Source organism: Panthera onca, chromosome D1 (genome assembly GCF_046562875.1).
Source record: "Panthera onca isolate mPanOnc1 chromosome D1, mPanOnc1 haplotype 2, whole genome shotgun sequence".
Classification (NCBI taxonomy): Eukaryota; Metazoa; Chordata; class Mammalia; order Carnivora; family Felidae; genus Panthera; species Panthera onca.
The window spans coordinates 89,859,464-89,873,933 of NC_138348.1; the positions used below are offsets into that span (position 1 = coordinate 89,859,464).

General features: G+C 46.8%; 1 protein-coding gene across 5 annotated transcripts in view; it reads left to right on the forward strand.

The window, feature by feature from the left end:
* ETS1 (ETS proto-oncogene 1, transcription factor) overlaps nucleotides 1-14,470 on the forward strand; it is a 131,764-nt gene that overhangs the window by 60,026 nt on the left and 57,268 nt on the right. The window contains exon 1 of one of the 5 annotated variants that reach the window (XM_060605208.3): nucleotides 4,247-4,727. The exons of 3 other annotated variants lie outside the window; for them this stretch is intronic. In XM_060605208.3, coding sequence (XP_060461191.1) covers nucleotides 4,646-4,727 — 82 coding nt within the window. In that variant the 5' untranslated portion in view covers nucleotides 4,247-4,645. Of the gene's footprint in view, nucleotides 1-4,246; nucleotides 4,728-14,470 lie in introns of those variants that run through there. One more of the 5 variants, XM_060605206.2, reaches the window with a different exon arrangement.

Here is a 14,470-nt window from a genome sequence, read left to right on the forward strand (position 1 = left end):
CCTTAAATGTGGCGGAGTTGAGGCTTTCGGGTTAGTGATTTAGGAGTAGTAATTCAGCTGGCTGGTTGGCAGAGCTGGAGTTTGAACCGGAGTCCTACTCCAGAGCCTCCACTGCTCACTCTTCTCTTTGTTTTATTGTGGAAGCTTCCCCCCGCCCCCCACCCCCGGGGGCCTACCAGCCCCTAAGTCCTACCCCTCCCTGCACCCCGCCCCCACCTCCTGCCCAACTCCCGCACCCCCCTCCCCCAACTACTGCACTTCTTATCGCCCATTGTTTATTGTACCTTCTAAACAATAGCTAATGAGACTGTATTACACGGTAGGAAGAGCCAGGGGTGATTTTATTCCATGAAACAGAGAGGAGGTTGTGACACAGAAAGGTTAAGTGGCTTCACTGAGGTCACAGAGCCAGCCTGCAGCAGAGCAGTCCTGAGCCCGCGGCTGGGGTTCTTGAACTGACCCTCAGGCCTTCTGGCATCAGAGTTTAATTAGGAGAGTTATTTTCATTTTCCTTTCCATCTCCAATTTGCCATTTTATTGCTACTTGATAATGGTAGATATCGAAGCCCCAGGCCTTTTTCTGCCCCGGTGTGCTTTTTTAATGACTCAACTTATCACATAGAAACCACTTGCTTTAGAGTTAAGCTTTAGACGCCTGTTTCTAGGTCCCTGTGTGTGATGGGGACTGTTGCCTTTTCTCAGAGAAAAACAACCACAAACGCAACTCAGACAGGTTGTTGAGGACCTTTTTTTTTTCTTTCTTTTCTTTTCTTTTTTTTTAAATCTTACATTTAAACCAGTAAATCAACATCTGTGAGTCATAAACGTGTTCTGGATCAGCCGTTAGTGGTCTGAATGTTTTTGCACCTACCTCCAGTACAGCATATTTTAGCTCAAAACTCAGAGGTTCTTTTGTTTGTTGAAGCTTAAGATTCCAGAAATAGACAAATAACTTATTCCAGCACAGTTGTGGAGAGGGGGAGTCCATCTTCCACGATTGTTTGAAATGGGGTGTATTTTTTATGTTTCTTTTTTTGTTAAGGCTGGCGTGGCATTAAGGGGGGAGTAGAAAAGAGAAAGGTTATGTTTTTGACATCTTCTATGTGTGTGAGAGAATTCTGTGTAAAAATGTGACTAGTTCTTTGATACCGTTAACATCTAATCGCATTCCCCTATGCCCCAACCCCTGCAGCTTTGTTTTGACCCTTATTGACACGATGTTCCTAGTTTAAGGAGTTTTAGCCCTTGAGGGATGTAATTCCCTAGGTTTCAGGGATGTTTAAAGATACAATTCTGTTTTCTCGCAAGTGCAGGAGGAACAGACTGCTGCATTACAAACAAAAGCGAAGAATTCCCTTGGATGATTTTTCTTGAGTGCCTCGAAATCAGAGAGTCTTGAAACAACTTGCCAAGTAGCTGGAAGGCAAGGCCCAGCTGATCTTGTTTTGCTGGTGGGGAAACTGAGGCACAACTGAAACTAAGTGGACATGAACGCTGGGGAACAGGGGTTCTGCTCTGCCCCGGGGGACAAGGAGCAGACCTAGGGGCACAGTCACTGACATTTTGTAGTTTATCTTCACAAGCCATAGCACAGCCAACTCACTTAACCTTTAAATTAGAAAGAGATGGTGACAAAGTAGGTGCCCACAGTGACCAGGAGGTTGACAGTTCATTACTGCGTACATATTGATTGTCTGCCATGTGTCCAGCACTGGGCCAGGTGTTTGTTGGTTTTTAGGCTACAGTAAGATAGAACTGCCATCGAAAGTCCATAGAACATTTACAAGAATCTACTTGTGTCATAAAGAGAATAAAAATCCAATCAAACTTGATTGGATACTTGCAAGCCTGATTGGATTATTAATATCCCAAATATGTAAAAAATGTTTTAACTTGTCTATACTAGGGCCCCTTGTCCCAAGTGAAGTTTCAGTTAGGTCCGAAGTTAGATGCATAATTTCTGATAACTTCACTATTCACAATCAGTGTCAATCAGAAGTCGACTTCCTGGAGGTCCGTGGTGGTCTTTGGCTATCTCACCCTCCTTCTTGTCTTCACCTAAACCCCTTCCTTGATTTGGACCTTCAGCTATTTTGAGTTTCTGTGCTGCAGGACTGGGTTAGAGAAAAGGATGAATGACAAGGAGAGATGTCACTTTTAAGGAACCGAAATAATAAATTCCCCCATTGCCAGAGTGGAAAGTATTTATGGTTTGATCATGGTGGCTTCTTCTAGTGTCTAAGGGTGAGGGGTGTTGGCAGCAGGAAGAAAGCTGAGGAGAATTCTGGGGAAGACAGAAAAGACTGGCTCCGAGGAAGCTTCCTTTGCAAATAGAGAAGTACGCACACTTGGATTTTAAAAATACCAGCATTTTCTTAACACAACATTAATAAAACAAGATTCCCCAAAGCAACTCTTGATTTGTTCAGTTGTTTTGCTGATGTGTTCAGAACGGGCAAGGCAGGATTGGTTCAAGATCCTCTCCTTTGCGGCTCATTTGGACATATAAATGTACAATTCATTCATCAGCGGTTTCCCCCAGCTTTTCCCGGGATCAGAAGTGTCTGTTCTTGTCATCTGGAAGCCAGCATTGTTTTCTCACACCTTTTGGAAATCTAACAATTGGATTACAACAATCCTTCAAAAATTAGGATTATCACATACAAATATTTTCCTCTTGTTACTGAAGGAGGGGCATCATCTGAAGTTTGAACCAAGAGCTAGAGCTTTATTTTCTGTTCCTGGCTCCTTCTCTCATTTGCTGTGGGAAACCTGCAAGTTACTAATGCTTCAAGGAGACAAAACTGGGGTTAGGTAAAGGTAAGCAGGTGTGTTCAAATTGATGGGGCGGGGGGGGGGGGGGGGGGGGGGGCGGGGAGAGTGTTTGTCAGCAGTTACATACAGTTAACAGGCAGGTGGTGGTAGTTCAACATATGCTTAGAAATCAGGAAACAGTATTAAAAATAACTTTTTTCTGAGGTTCAGAAAGATATATGCTTAATCTTCTAGTTAACTAAAGGTAGATCTCAATGTCTGACTCTAGCTATACCTAAGCGTGTCTATGTACGTACCTCTATATTCACTGGTTGCTTTGTTACTTAGAACCAACTACCTCCACATATGATAACCAATGTGTTAGTGCAAAATCATTAATTATTTGGGATCGCGTTGCGGTGTCCGAAGTGTCCGAAATTCCCAAGTGGAACAGGGGTTGTGCATTGTTGATTGTGTCACAGCTGTGAATGATGTACTCCAGAAATTCAAAACCACAGGGCCTCTGCATTTCTTTCCGTGCTGGTGGTAGTTGTGGGGTTTCCAGTTTTCTCCAGTGGAAGAGAGTCTGTGAAAGGAAGGGCCCATGACCACATAATTAGAAGAAAAATAGCTTCCCCTTCCACTCAACCACTGCTATAGGTAAACTGGAAGCTTATGGAAGCCCATGATTGGATTCCAGTTTGGGGGCCCTGTTCTATGCTCTTCTAATAACACAGAAGTATTTGGGCCTTTGTCTAGGGGTCTCCAGGAGGCTGCCTTGAGCTTGATCCTTCTCAAGGACAGCGAAACAAGATTTCAGCTCTCCAACGCTGCCTCGTCTTAAGTCATTTCGTAACCATGATACGGGTGAGCTCTGAAAAGTCTAAGGCTCCTCCAGAAACACTGAACCGATTCCTGACTCACAAACCGGCTGCAGTCCAGGACTCATAAAGCCCTTCGAGGACACTGGCTTCAGAACCCCCTGCGCCCGCTCGCACGCACGCCCCTTCCTCCGCATGCCTCACGTCCTGTGTGTCAGTCTTTGTGAATGAATGATGTACACGCACTCGGAAAACTATGCTGCTACTGGGGGGGGGGGGGGGGGCAGGAGCGGGTGACCAAGTCCTCAAGAATGCGTGGCGAATCAGACGGACTTTCCCCAACGGCCGTGGCAGCCTCTGCACCCAGCCTGCTCGCCGGCCCTGGGCCCTTCCCGGCGCGGCAGAGGGCTCAGCGCCCGGCCGGCTCCGCGCTCAGCTCTAGGCAGCAGGGCGGCTGGGCCCCGGCAGGCAGCAGGCAGGGGGCTAGGGCGCCGGCGGCCGCGGAGCCCCGCCCCGCCTTCCTTTCGTTTTGGGCCGCCGCCGACAATTGGCCGCTGGCCTCTGGCCCCGCCCCCAGGCCGCCCCCGCCCCGCCGTCCCCGCCCCTCGCTCCTCCCCCCCTGCCCCCCGCGGAGAGCCTGGGGGATGGGGGGGGGGGGGGCGGGCGCGCAGACCCGGCGGCCGAGCCTCGGCGCCGCGAGAAACGCCCTAAAGAGGAGGGAGAGAGGGAGGGAGACCGCGGCTCCGGAGAGCGAGAGCGAGCTGAAGCTGCCTGCCGGCGGAGAGGAGGAGCGGGGCGAGGACGAGGAGGAGCGGGGCGAGGCGCAGGCGAGGCTGGGACCCGGGGCGCGCGCACTTCTCCGCAAAGTGCCAACTTCCCGGGAGAGTGCCGGGCGCGCACCTTCTGGGCGCGGGGAAAAGTCAGCGGCAATCTGAAATCTTAGGGAAGAAAGTCGGATCCCCCCCCCCTCCCGTCCCCTTTTCCCCTGTTATTAATCCCCATTAAAAAGACAAACAACAAGAATAACAGCAAACTTGCCATAATCCTGTCTGCCCCCCACTCCTGGCACCATGAAGGCGGCCGTCGATCTCAAACCGACTCTCACCATCATCAAGACGGAAAAAGTCGATCTGGAGCTTTTCCCCTCCCCGGGTGAGTGGTGACTGTCGAGGCCCCCACGCCAGCTTTGGGCCGGAGGCTGGGGTCCCCTCCGCTTCTCCCCCCCCTGCTTCGCTGTTCCCTTCCAGGCAGTTCGTTTCTGCCTGAGCAAGGCGATGCTGGGAGCAGCTGGAAGCAAGGTAGAGAAGACTGTTGGTGGCTTGGGACCCTTGTTTGGGGGGTGGTATTTATTTTCACAGCTGTGTTTTTGTGAGTAATGGGAAAAAGCTTATAGAATGTCCAGCACCCCCATTCCTGCTTTCTTATCTTTCCAAATGAGTGAGAACGCTCTGGCCTTTTCCCCTAGCTTTGTGGGGGGGTCGGGGGGTGGACACTGCCGCAGAAGACATCATCCACTGGCCCCCGCATTACCAGAGCTGGAGTTGGATGGAGGGCCCTGGGCAGTAAGAACCGACATAGTGTGTAACTGACTGGCCTGCAAGCACGTTTCAAACATCTTGCCGTCCTGCGCCCCTCTGTCACATGTCCCTTTGCTATCTAGCTCCTCTTTTCTGGGTTGAGGGCAAGGACATGGGAGGAGAACTGAAATGATCGTCTTAACTTCTGGAAACATCCCGCTTCTATTCCTGCAGGTTACTTACTTTACCCATCTTCCTAGTCTGCCATAAATTTGCCCTCTGCCACCAAAGATCTGTTACAAGAGGGAACAACGTCCTGACACCAAACGCGACTTTGTGTCTTTGGTTGGTGGTTGGTTGTCCAATTCCTTGGTTTGAAGGATTTGAAGAAGAGGATAGGAAAGGAATGTGATTTTGTCTTGGAATCCAGAATCCCTGGGATAGATGCGCTTTGAGAAGAGTAGATGTTTTCTTTTAGGATGGGCAACAGCCAGCTATCTTTTAGAAATTAGTGATTTTAGAGGTAAAGGTATATAATAAGATACAGTGCGAAGGTGATGCCATCTGGAAAATAATTCACAGAAGTAACCTGCTTCTCTGTGGTATCTGATTATCAATAAGTTTAGCTGCTCCCGCCTGTGGTTCAGGCTTCTTTGCCTCTGCTGTAATGAGTTGCTTAGTTTAACCCTTTCTTAATCTGCTTAAACTTCAAACCCAAGCCCAGCTGATGTTTTGTCATTTGGAGATCATTCCGAAATGTTCATAAAGACATGGATGACCATGTCCTCTCCTGTTAGACCCCCTCACATTCAGCCCCGGTACTGGGGGTTCCACTGGGAGGTGCACAAAGAAGGCTAAGACTGTTTGTTGTCACAGGGATGTTGATGGTCAGAGCAACGCTGAGTTCAGCTAGAACCGTGGAGACATTTCGGGCACTTAGAGCTACAGCTCAGAAATGATGCTGCTGTGATGGTTGTGTTTGGGGTTCAAGGAAGCCAGAATAAATTCTGTTAGTCACAATTGCACCAAACCATGCATGAAAGAAATGATAGTTCGCAGCCAAGATGTAAGCTCATCTCGTAGGTTCTTTCCTTAAGAATGGCTTGTTTGTATGCATGCCTATGGGGAAGAGACAGATTCGGCTGTCTGGGAAATAGCATGTAAGCTGGTCAGTTTCCATACCTACAGTGGATTTCAGGGGCTAGGAGTGAAGAGCCCCTGGCACCACGTGTTTTGGGTCACAGTGAACAGCTGAGGTGATCTGGGGGGTAAGTTAATATTAACACTAGAGATTTTGAGCATATGGAGCTGTTATTTTGGTTATTGATAAAAAAAATAAGCCCCCGGGCAAGTAACTTTGCTTAGCTTTCCCATCTGTAAACTGGGGACAGGAAGCCCTAATGCTACAGTCAGCATCTATTATAATAGGAATCTTTACAATGCCTCTCTTTTCCAGAAAAGGTTGACAAGCCACTGGTCAGGTTTTGTAAGCATCCTTCAATACAACAAAATGTCAGTGGGTCAGAGAAATTGGGCAACCTTCTGCCATTTATCGTTAGGAGGTTTGGTTTCTGGCACTGTCTTGGGGAAGACGGAGAAACTTGAAAATATATACAGAAGTTTTTGGTTTTGGTTTTTTTCTGGATTTTTGGTAGCGTATATGTGAATATTGTACCCATATCTTAGAGAGGAAAATACAGGCACAGAGAAGGTAAGTCACTTAAGAAAATCTAGTAAGCCCGTGGCTAAGGTAAAATTAATCCCTTTTCTAACTTCTCAGTGTACGTTGCCTTCCTTGAGTGATACTGCAAATTACGTTTGAAAAGCTCAGCAAAGAAACGTCAGTTGAGGCTTAAACTTGCAGGTGCAAGGATAGAAGAAACATTCGCCATGGCTGCTGCCTTTGTTGGGGGGTGGAGAAGACACTGGCTAAGTGGGATTTGCTTTGCCCATCAGACCATATAGGACATGTGTTTAAAGTTTAACTTCTCACAGCGTGGCTTTGTGTCCACAGCTGTGACTTAAATATTTTTCACAATGATTCTTTGGGTTGTTTAGTTTCTTATGTGTGGAGACAACTAGTGTGGGATCTTATCTGCCTTAAATAATTAAACCAAGATTTTCCCTCCCCAAATCCAGGAGCCAAAGAGAGGCAGCAGGGAAGTAGGTGCTGAAATGGGAGTCCTGGGTTTTTTGCCTGTCTTTTGTGGCTAGGACCTGATCCTGAACCTTTTTACACTTTTCTTCTAGATTGAGACCTCACAGATTTCCAACAGCTTTAAGTACCAAATTAACCTACGCTTTGAAATAACATTGGAATTGCATACTCCTTGTAAGTGTAAAGTGGGTATGCCATTCTAATTGCAATATATGATGGCAAGGCTCTCGGGTCTTACATGGGCTAAAAGAAACAAAGCCATGGAGAGTCCATGAGTTCCCTCTTGGTGTGGAGCTCACTGAGAAGGGTGGAGGCTGGGTGCCAAAGCAAATACATTCCCAAGCCGCTTAATTTTCCCCTCCTTCTCCACTCCACCTTGCTGGTGAGGTGAGCGAAATGCTCAGGGAGGAGCGGGAGTGCTGATTCTCCCATGTTTGCTATTTTATGAGAATGAAAGGATCACCCCCGTCCTCCATCAGACACCCACATAGTCCTCAGAGACAGGAAGAAGATGTGTTCCTTCGGTCGTCCCTTTGGTCAGTCTTTATGCCTTCATCCGCGTAGACAAGAAAAACGGGCAGCGTTGCCCAGGCTATTAAGCTCACTGTGCTCCCAGACCCCCGCGGACCACACTCCATTAGTGACTAACAAGCCCAGTGGTTCAGAGCCCGGAGTCTGGAGCCAGCCTGTCTGGGATTGAATCCCAGCTCTGCCACTTACTAGCTGTGTGACTTTGGACAGATTACTTCATGTCTCTGTGCTCTAGCTCCTGCATCCGCAAAATGAGTGTGATAGTTGTTCTGTCTCACAGGGCTGCCAGGAGAATTGTGTCTGTTGAGGTGTACAAAATCTTAAAGCAGTACTGACCCCAAGTAGATTCTAAACAGTTAACTAGAAAACAAGTCAACAGAAAACCAGTGTAGAATTTTCAGGGGCCCCTTGAAATGTTTAATAGGGGCTGTTGCTGTATAATGTACTTCCCCTCATCTCCTTTTTTGGGAGAGAATGTAAAGTTGAAGAGAACTTTTTCATCTCCTTAGCTGAGATCTCATACCAGTGAGGTTCCATTCTGTGGCCCACAGAGCAAACACAGTGAACCAGGTAACTTTCAGAGTGTCCAAGTACCTCGAGGTCCCAACTCTCTGCTAAGGCACGGGGCTTGGTCAGTAACTTTGGGTGATGGGGGTTATCAGTGCTATCTCTAAGCAAGCAAGAGAGCCACCAAGACTAGGAGTCAGGGGGACATTTGAAGGGCTGACGGAAAAGTAGTGTTTCAATTATGCAGAGTTGAGAAATGCATCATGTCTAGTTATTATAAAGTATCTCACATTTTATTTATTTATTTGGTTGGCAAAGCTTGCATTCCTGGCATTTTTGGTTGGTTTGTATTGCTGTGTTTTTTTTTTTTTTTTTTGTCTATGTAACTTTTTTTCTTTCTTAAAGAGACCAGACCACCCTGTAGGAGGGTTCCCGCCCCCGGGAGACAAACCAGCCCGTGGGCAGCCTCCCAGAGCCCGGCTTACTCTGGGCTCCAGCAAAATCTCTACAAGGCAGAGAGCTGGTTAGCATAGGTCAGGATTTTTCAGGAAAGCAGCTCTCTCTATTTCAAAGAGCACAGATAACTCTACAATGGCTATAGCAACAGCATAATTACAGACGTCTCTCTGGTTTGCGGAATGAATAACCGGTGGCTATCATGGCATTCCATGAGCTTGCATTGGAGGTAGTCTCTTGCCATCCCAAGTTACAGGGATTTCTCTGAAACATGCATGGAGCCTGGACTTTCCCATAAAATAACACTGTGACCCTTCACCTGGACTCAGGTGGGGAGAGCTATTTTTTTTATCTATTTTTCAGATGAGGAATGGGAAACTCAAAGAGATACATAATTTTGCCCAAGGCCACACTTGTTAGAAACTTACAAACTGATGAGCTGTTTGCAGGCATGTTATACCTAAAATAGAATCCCCGTGTTATTCACAGACACTCTGGAAATTAAAAGGGATGCTCGAGAAAGCAGTGATGGTGGGTGCTCTGGGGGCTGAGGAGATACAGGGCTCCCTCCTTGCATGACTCCTCTGACCTTAGGGAAAGGGCCTATTCTGCAGACAGTCTCCAGGCCTGCCAGTCCTGACGTGTTGCCGTAGGAAGATGCTTGAAGGTTCGAGCAATGCTTGCCTTGGACCACCACGCGGAGAACCCGGGTTCTTGTTTGTCTGATGTCTTCCCAGATGTATTCTGCTCTGTCACAGGTGGCCAGGTGATGCTGGTCACTTCCAAGTTCACATCCTTCCTGGAGCCTCCTGATGCTCCCTGTTTTGCCTCTTGTATCACAGGCACAGCTCTGCAGAGAATCTCACTCACAATCTGGTTGATGAGAGACATAGATCAGCAACTAGTGTGTTTTCTTAGTTCGGTTGTAGTTTAATTTTCCTGCTTCCGGAAGAAGCTATAGGCGCCTACATTTTCTGTCTCTGCACCAGATGTTTTATTTTTTCCAACTAAAATGTAGCATTTTCAAGTCCGTTCCATGAGTCAGGGGACTGTTTGTAGTTATTTTGGCACAGGGAGGAAAGGCGAGCTTTGGGATTCTACCTGAAGATTCACCAACCCTCTACGACCCAGGGTTAATAGGGAACAAACAGATGTCCTGACCACTTGTCCATGGGGTAGGTATTGTTCCCTCTATCACTGCCTTATGGGGAGCATTTTCTCCCAAGTAAGTAACATCCTCGGGCCCACACAGTCATCGTAGAGATGGATTTGTATATTGACAACACAGTTTCCATCTTTTTATCTGGCTACTCCAGAATGAAATGTTGGTCCCACTTCTCCGCTCAGACAGAATCTCTTACAAGATTTGCTCTCACGTTCACAGACTTTTAGGCCCACTCTTTGCTTACAGCTGCTAAGCTCTTAACTCAGCACTGGGAACATCAAGACAATTCCCCAGTGCATCATTTCTGTTGGTCATGTGCCTATGGCTTTGCTTTTTTTCAGTTGGGTTAAAGACATCTTTTTTCAAAAGGTCGGTAGATGTTTTTCAAATTGCATTAACAGGCTATTTCTACTTGGCTACTTTTCGAAGCCCTGTGCCTATCTGTGTTACTTTTTTCATTGTGTAGTTTGGAGTCTCTGTGCAGATACGAAAAGAAATTGGTCTGTGTTGGAGGTTGCAGTATATCCAATTTCATTGGCAGGGAGCCATGCTTACAGACACACTCAAAATACTGCTGGTCAAGCCATAAATATTTATTGATTCTTTGGCCAATTTCGTCATATTTCCCAGGTGCTTTCCAGTTTCTGCTGCTTGTGTCCAAGCCTGTCACTGGGCACTTCTTACTGTCCTGTCACCTCTTTTCAATTGTCCTTTTCTGTAGCATTTAGTTTTGTCCCTGAGATTTGTAAAATATTGATGCAGATGGTGCTTGAAGGCCCAAAGTAGTATTGGCCAGTTTTGTATTGGGTTTCAGATCTTGATGTTGTACAGGTAGTGAGTTCATTTAATTTACCATCTAAACTGGGACGCTTTTGAGAGAGTGATGGACACTGTGAATAATGATACTAGAATGATGGACATAAACTGAGACTCTCCCAGCAAACGAGGGTCACACTACTTAGACACTGAATTGAGATGACAATATTCTTTATGATACCTACTCTCAGTCGCTAATCTTGGGGGCTAGACCTTCCAAACTAAGCTACGAGGACCAGATTAAGAGTTTGAAGCAATTCAAGTTCAGTGTGGTTTCCCCCAACCATGAGTTATATTTTTAAATGTGTTTTTGACGCATAATATAATATTTCTCAGAGCCTGAGAAACAACTACAAATCAACCTCAAACAAGTCCACCTCAGGCATTTGAAACCTCTTGGTAGCTTTGGGTAGCTATGCTAAGCTGTTGATTTTTGCTTTGCAAGGTTCTGCAGAGAAACTGTAAACTTAATGCATGTAGTGTGTGTGTGGTTGTGTGTATGTGTGTGGTGTATCTGTGTATGTGTGGTGTGTGTGTGTGTGTGAGAGAGAGAGAGAAAATGAACTTTCGAGTAGGGGGGAAATGTCATCATTACACAAGCAAAGACAATTAACATTTTTGCTTTGTTTTGTCTTAATGCGCGTCCACGGTGAGAAGTTTTACTGGTGGGATCAAAAAGGGCAAGGAAAAAAAAAGTTTTTTTGGTACCATTAAAGTGGGTAAAAACAAAAGCAAAAAGCAAGCCCTCGGTGCTTTAGGAGAGGAGGAAGGGAGTGGTGGATTCAGTTGCAACATCCCTTTTGGCTAAAAAGGAAGAGACAGAAAAACGAATGAGGGCAGGAAGAGAGTAAGAAAGTAAGAAAGAACTCATAAAGGAACAAGAAGAAATACTTAAAGAAAGGAATGCAAGAATTCACGTGATTATTTCATAGACTTTTGGAGAACTCATAGGGACCCATCTCAGGTGGTCAAGTGGGTGACCTCAGCTCTGTTGTTCCCACTCTTAGGCTGTGGAATCTTTTCAGAACCCCCTAAATCCCTCATAGATGCACGGCTGGTCGGGGATAATCAGATGGAATCTTCCCTGTGTTCCAGATGCTTCCATGGCTAAACATGCAGGAGAACCATTGTGTGAATTTATGGAACTCTGTGTGGATCAATGATTATTTCTGTTTCCTGGGCCCGTTGGGTTCTTTCTTCCAACACTTCTCAGCTAGAATAATTTCACGGGTCAGCTTTAGAGAGAACGTGGCTATTTCAGAAGCATTGGAAGGGGGCGTAAGAACAGGGAAAGGATTATTTTAGATAGAACAGTGTGGGATGAATGCCAAAAGTTTAGAGTTAAAAGAAAGGCTTACATAAATATGAAGAAAAATACCTTGATTGTAGAAAGGGAAGAGAGAAGGAAGTGTGAGGCCAGGACCCATGTAAGAACATTTTGAATCTCAGGATGAATTTTGCCTTTGAAGGTAGGGAGATTTTAAGGACAGAGAAGTGTTACATTGAATAGGCTTCTGAGAGGGGTGAATTTTTTTTTTTTTTGGTAGCATTACTTTACCTCCTACTCATACTGTTAAAACCTCTGTATCAGTTTATCAGAATAGGCGTTAAACCTCAGAGAAGATGACAGAATCAATCAGGTACGTATTTTCAAGGTACGAATGAAAAATAAAGAATCTAGGTCAGGCAAGGGCATTCCTAAACCAGGGAGTGTTTGCAGATCATGGTTTTTGAAGCATTTAGGAACTCTAAACTGGGTGCCAGGTACTGTAACGGCTCCTCTCTAATGACTTTTTTGTGTGATGACAGTTTAGTGCTGGGGAAATTCATTACTTCAGCGTTTAGGTTTAAAGTAAGAGTGTTTTGGAGTCGGATTTTAAAATAGCCTTCAGAAACTCCATCACAGGAAATTTTTGGTGGAAGAGTTTCCATGCAATGACCTTTCTACTTTCAGTATTTATATGTTTTTCCTGTCTATTGGCTATTCCTTGCCTAAAATTGAAGTGAATTCTGTACATGAGGCACAGGTTGTCTTATATCCTTGAAATACTGGTTCCTTAGATGGAACAGGAGACTCATCAGCACAGTAGGAATACATATTGTGTGTCGAGTGAATAGGGTGTCCTCTGGGGGGCCCATCATTGGTTGGAGAGTCAACAGAGACACAGAATTGGAAGCAGGCTCCAGGCTCCAAGCTGTCAACACAGAGCCCGACGCGGGGCTCGAACTCACGAACAGTGATTATGACCTGAGCTGAAGTCGGACGCTCAACCGACTGAGCCACCCAGGCGCCCCATTAACACTGACATTTTATGACTCTAGATAACATGTAAGATAATTCAGGCACGGAGGGAGCGTAGAATGGCATTCAAGGGGTAGGCCAAACGAGGATGCTTTCCTCCTAATCCTCAAATTCTGTTCCTCACAGTTCCATCAGTGGGAGAATTTGGGATACATCTGTGAAGGTGAATAACTTGACTGCAGAGAGGTGTCCGGGACCATTCCTGGCCTCGTTTGCAGTCGGAGAACCCGGGCACGTTGCCTCAGGGGTGACACTGGGCCAGGAGTCATACCTTCCTCTTGGTCCCCCTCCCTGAGACGGCTTCCTCGTTCCAGGAGCCTTCGCTACGTTTGCAGCGGAAGGCAGTTCCAGGGTGGGGTCTCATCGGGAGGGAGGAGATGGAGGTTAGGGGTCTGGTAGGTGAAGCAGCCGGCCCCAGCTGCCTCCCCAGGGCTGAGCATGTGGTCTGAGCCCTGAGCTTATTTCGTCTAAGCTGCCACTTCTCTGTGCGCTGCTCGCTCGGTAGGTAAACAGTCCTCTCCTGCAGCAGGAATGCGTTCTGCTGAAAGCCACCTCAGTGCCTCTTCCTGACATAGTCAGCGAGTCAAGGCCCCTGACTCCTGTTTGTACAGAGGGAAGGGCCCCGGGCCCGCTTGCTTCTGGCCTTTCAGGGAATGGTGTCTGCGCAGCAACCGGCTGACCCTTCTGCGGGGCGCAGGCCGTCCGGTGGAGTCCGAGCCAGACAAGACACCACCTGCTTCAGTCTCCACAGCCGTCCAGGAAGCTGCGAGTGTATGTCGGGGTGTGGCGAGCACAGGCCGCCTGGCTTTGCAAGGGCCGCTCTCTGCCGCCGTGGAAGAGTGTCACCTGCACACAGCTGTTATCTGAAAATCGTTTTTCTTTTTCTTTCTTTTTTTTTTTTTTTAAAGTCAACACCTCCCTGCTTTCCTTTTTTTGTCTTATATATTTTTTTAGTGTTTATTTCTGAGAGAGAGAGGGAGAGAGCATGAGCAGGGGAGGGGCAGGGGGAGAGAGGGAGACAGAATTGGAAGCAGGCTCCAGGCTCCAAGCTGTCAGCACAGAGCCCGACATGGGGCACGAACTCACAAACCGCGAGATCATGACCTGAGCCGAAGTCGGACACTGAATAGACTGAGGCTCCCAGACGCCCGTGAAAAATCATTTTCTTGATGTTACTTCTACATTCAAAAATTTTTTTTAACATTTATTTATTTTTGATAGAGCACAAGTGGGGGAGGGGCAGAGAGAGAAGGAGACACAGAATCGGAAGCAGGCTCCAGGCTGTGAGCTGTCAACACAGAGCCCGACGTCGGGCTCGAACTCACGAACAGGGAGATTATGACCTGAGCTGAAGTCGGACACTTAACCGACTGAGCCACCCAGGTGCCCCATGTTATTTCTACATTTTGAGAAAAGCCTATCACAGTTCGTCCTTTCTGTCAG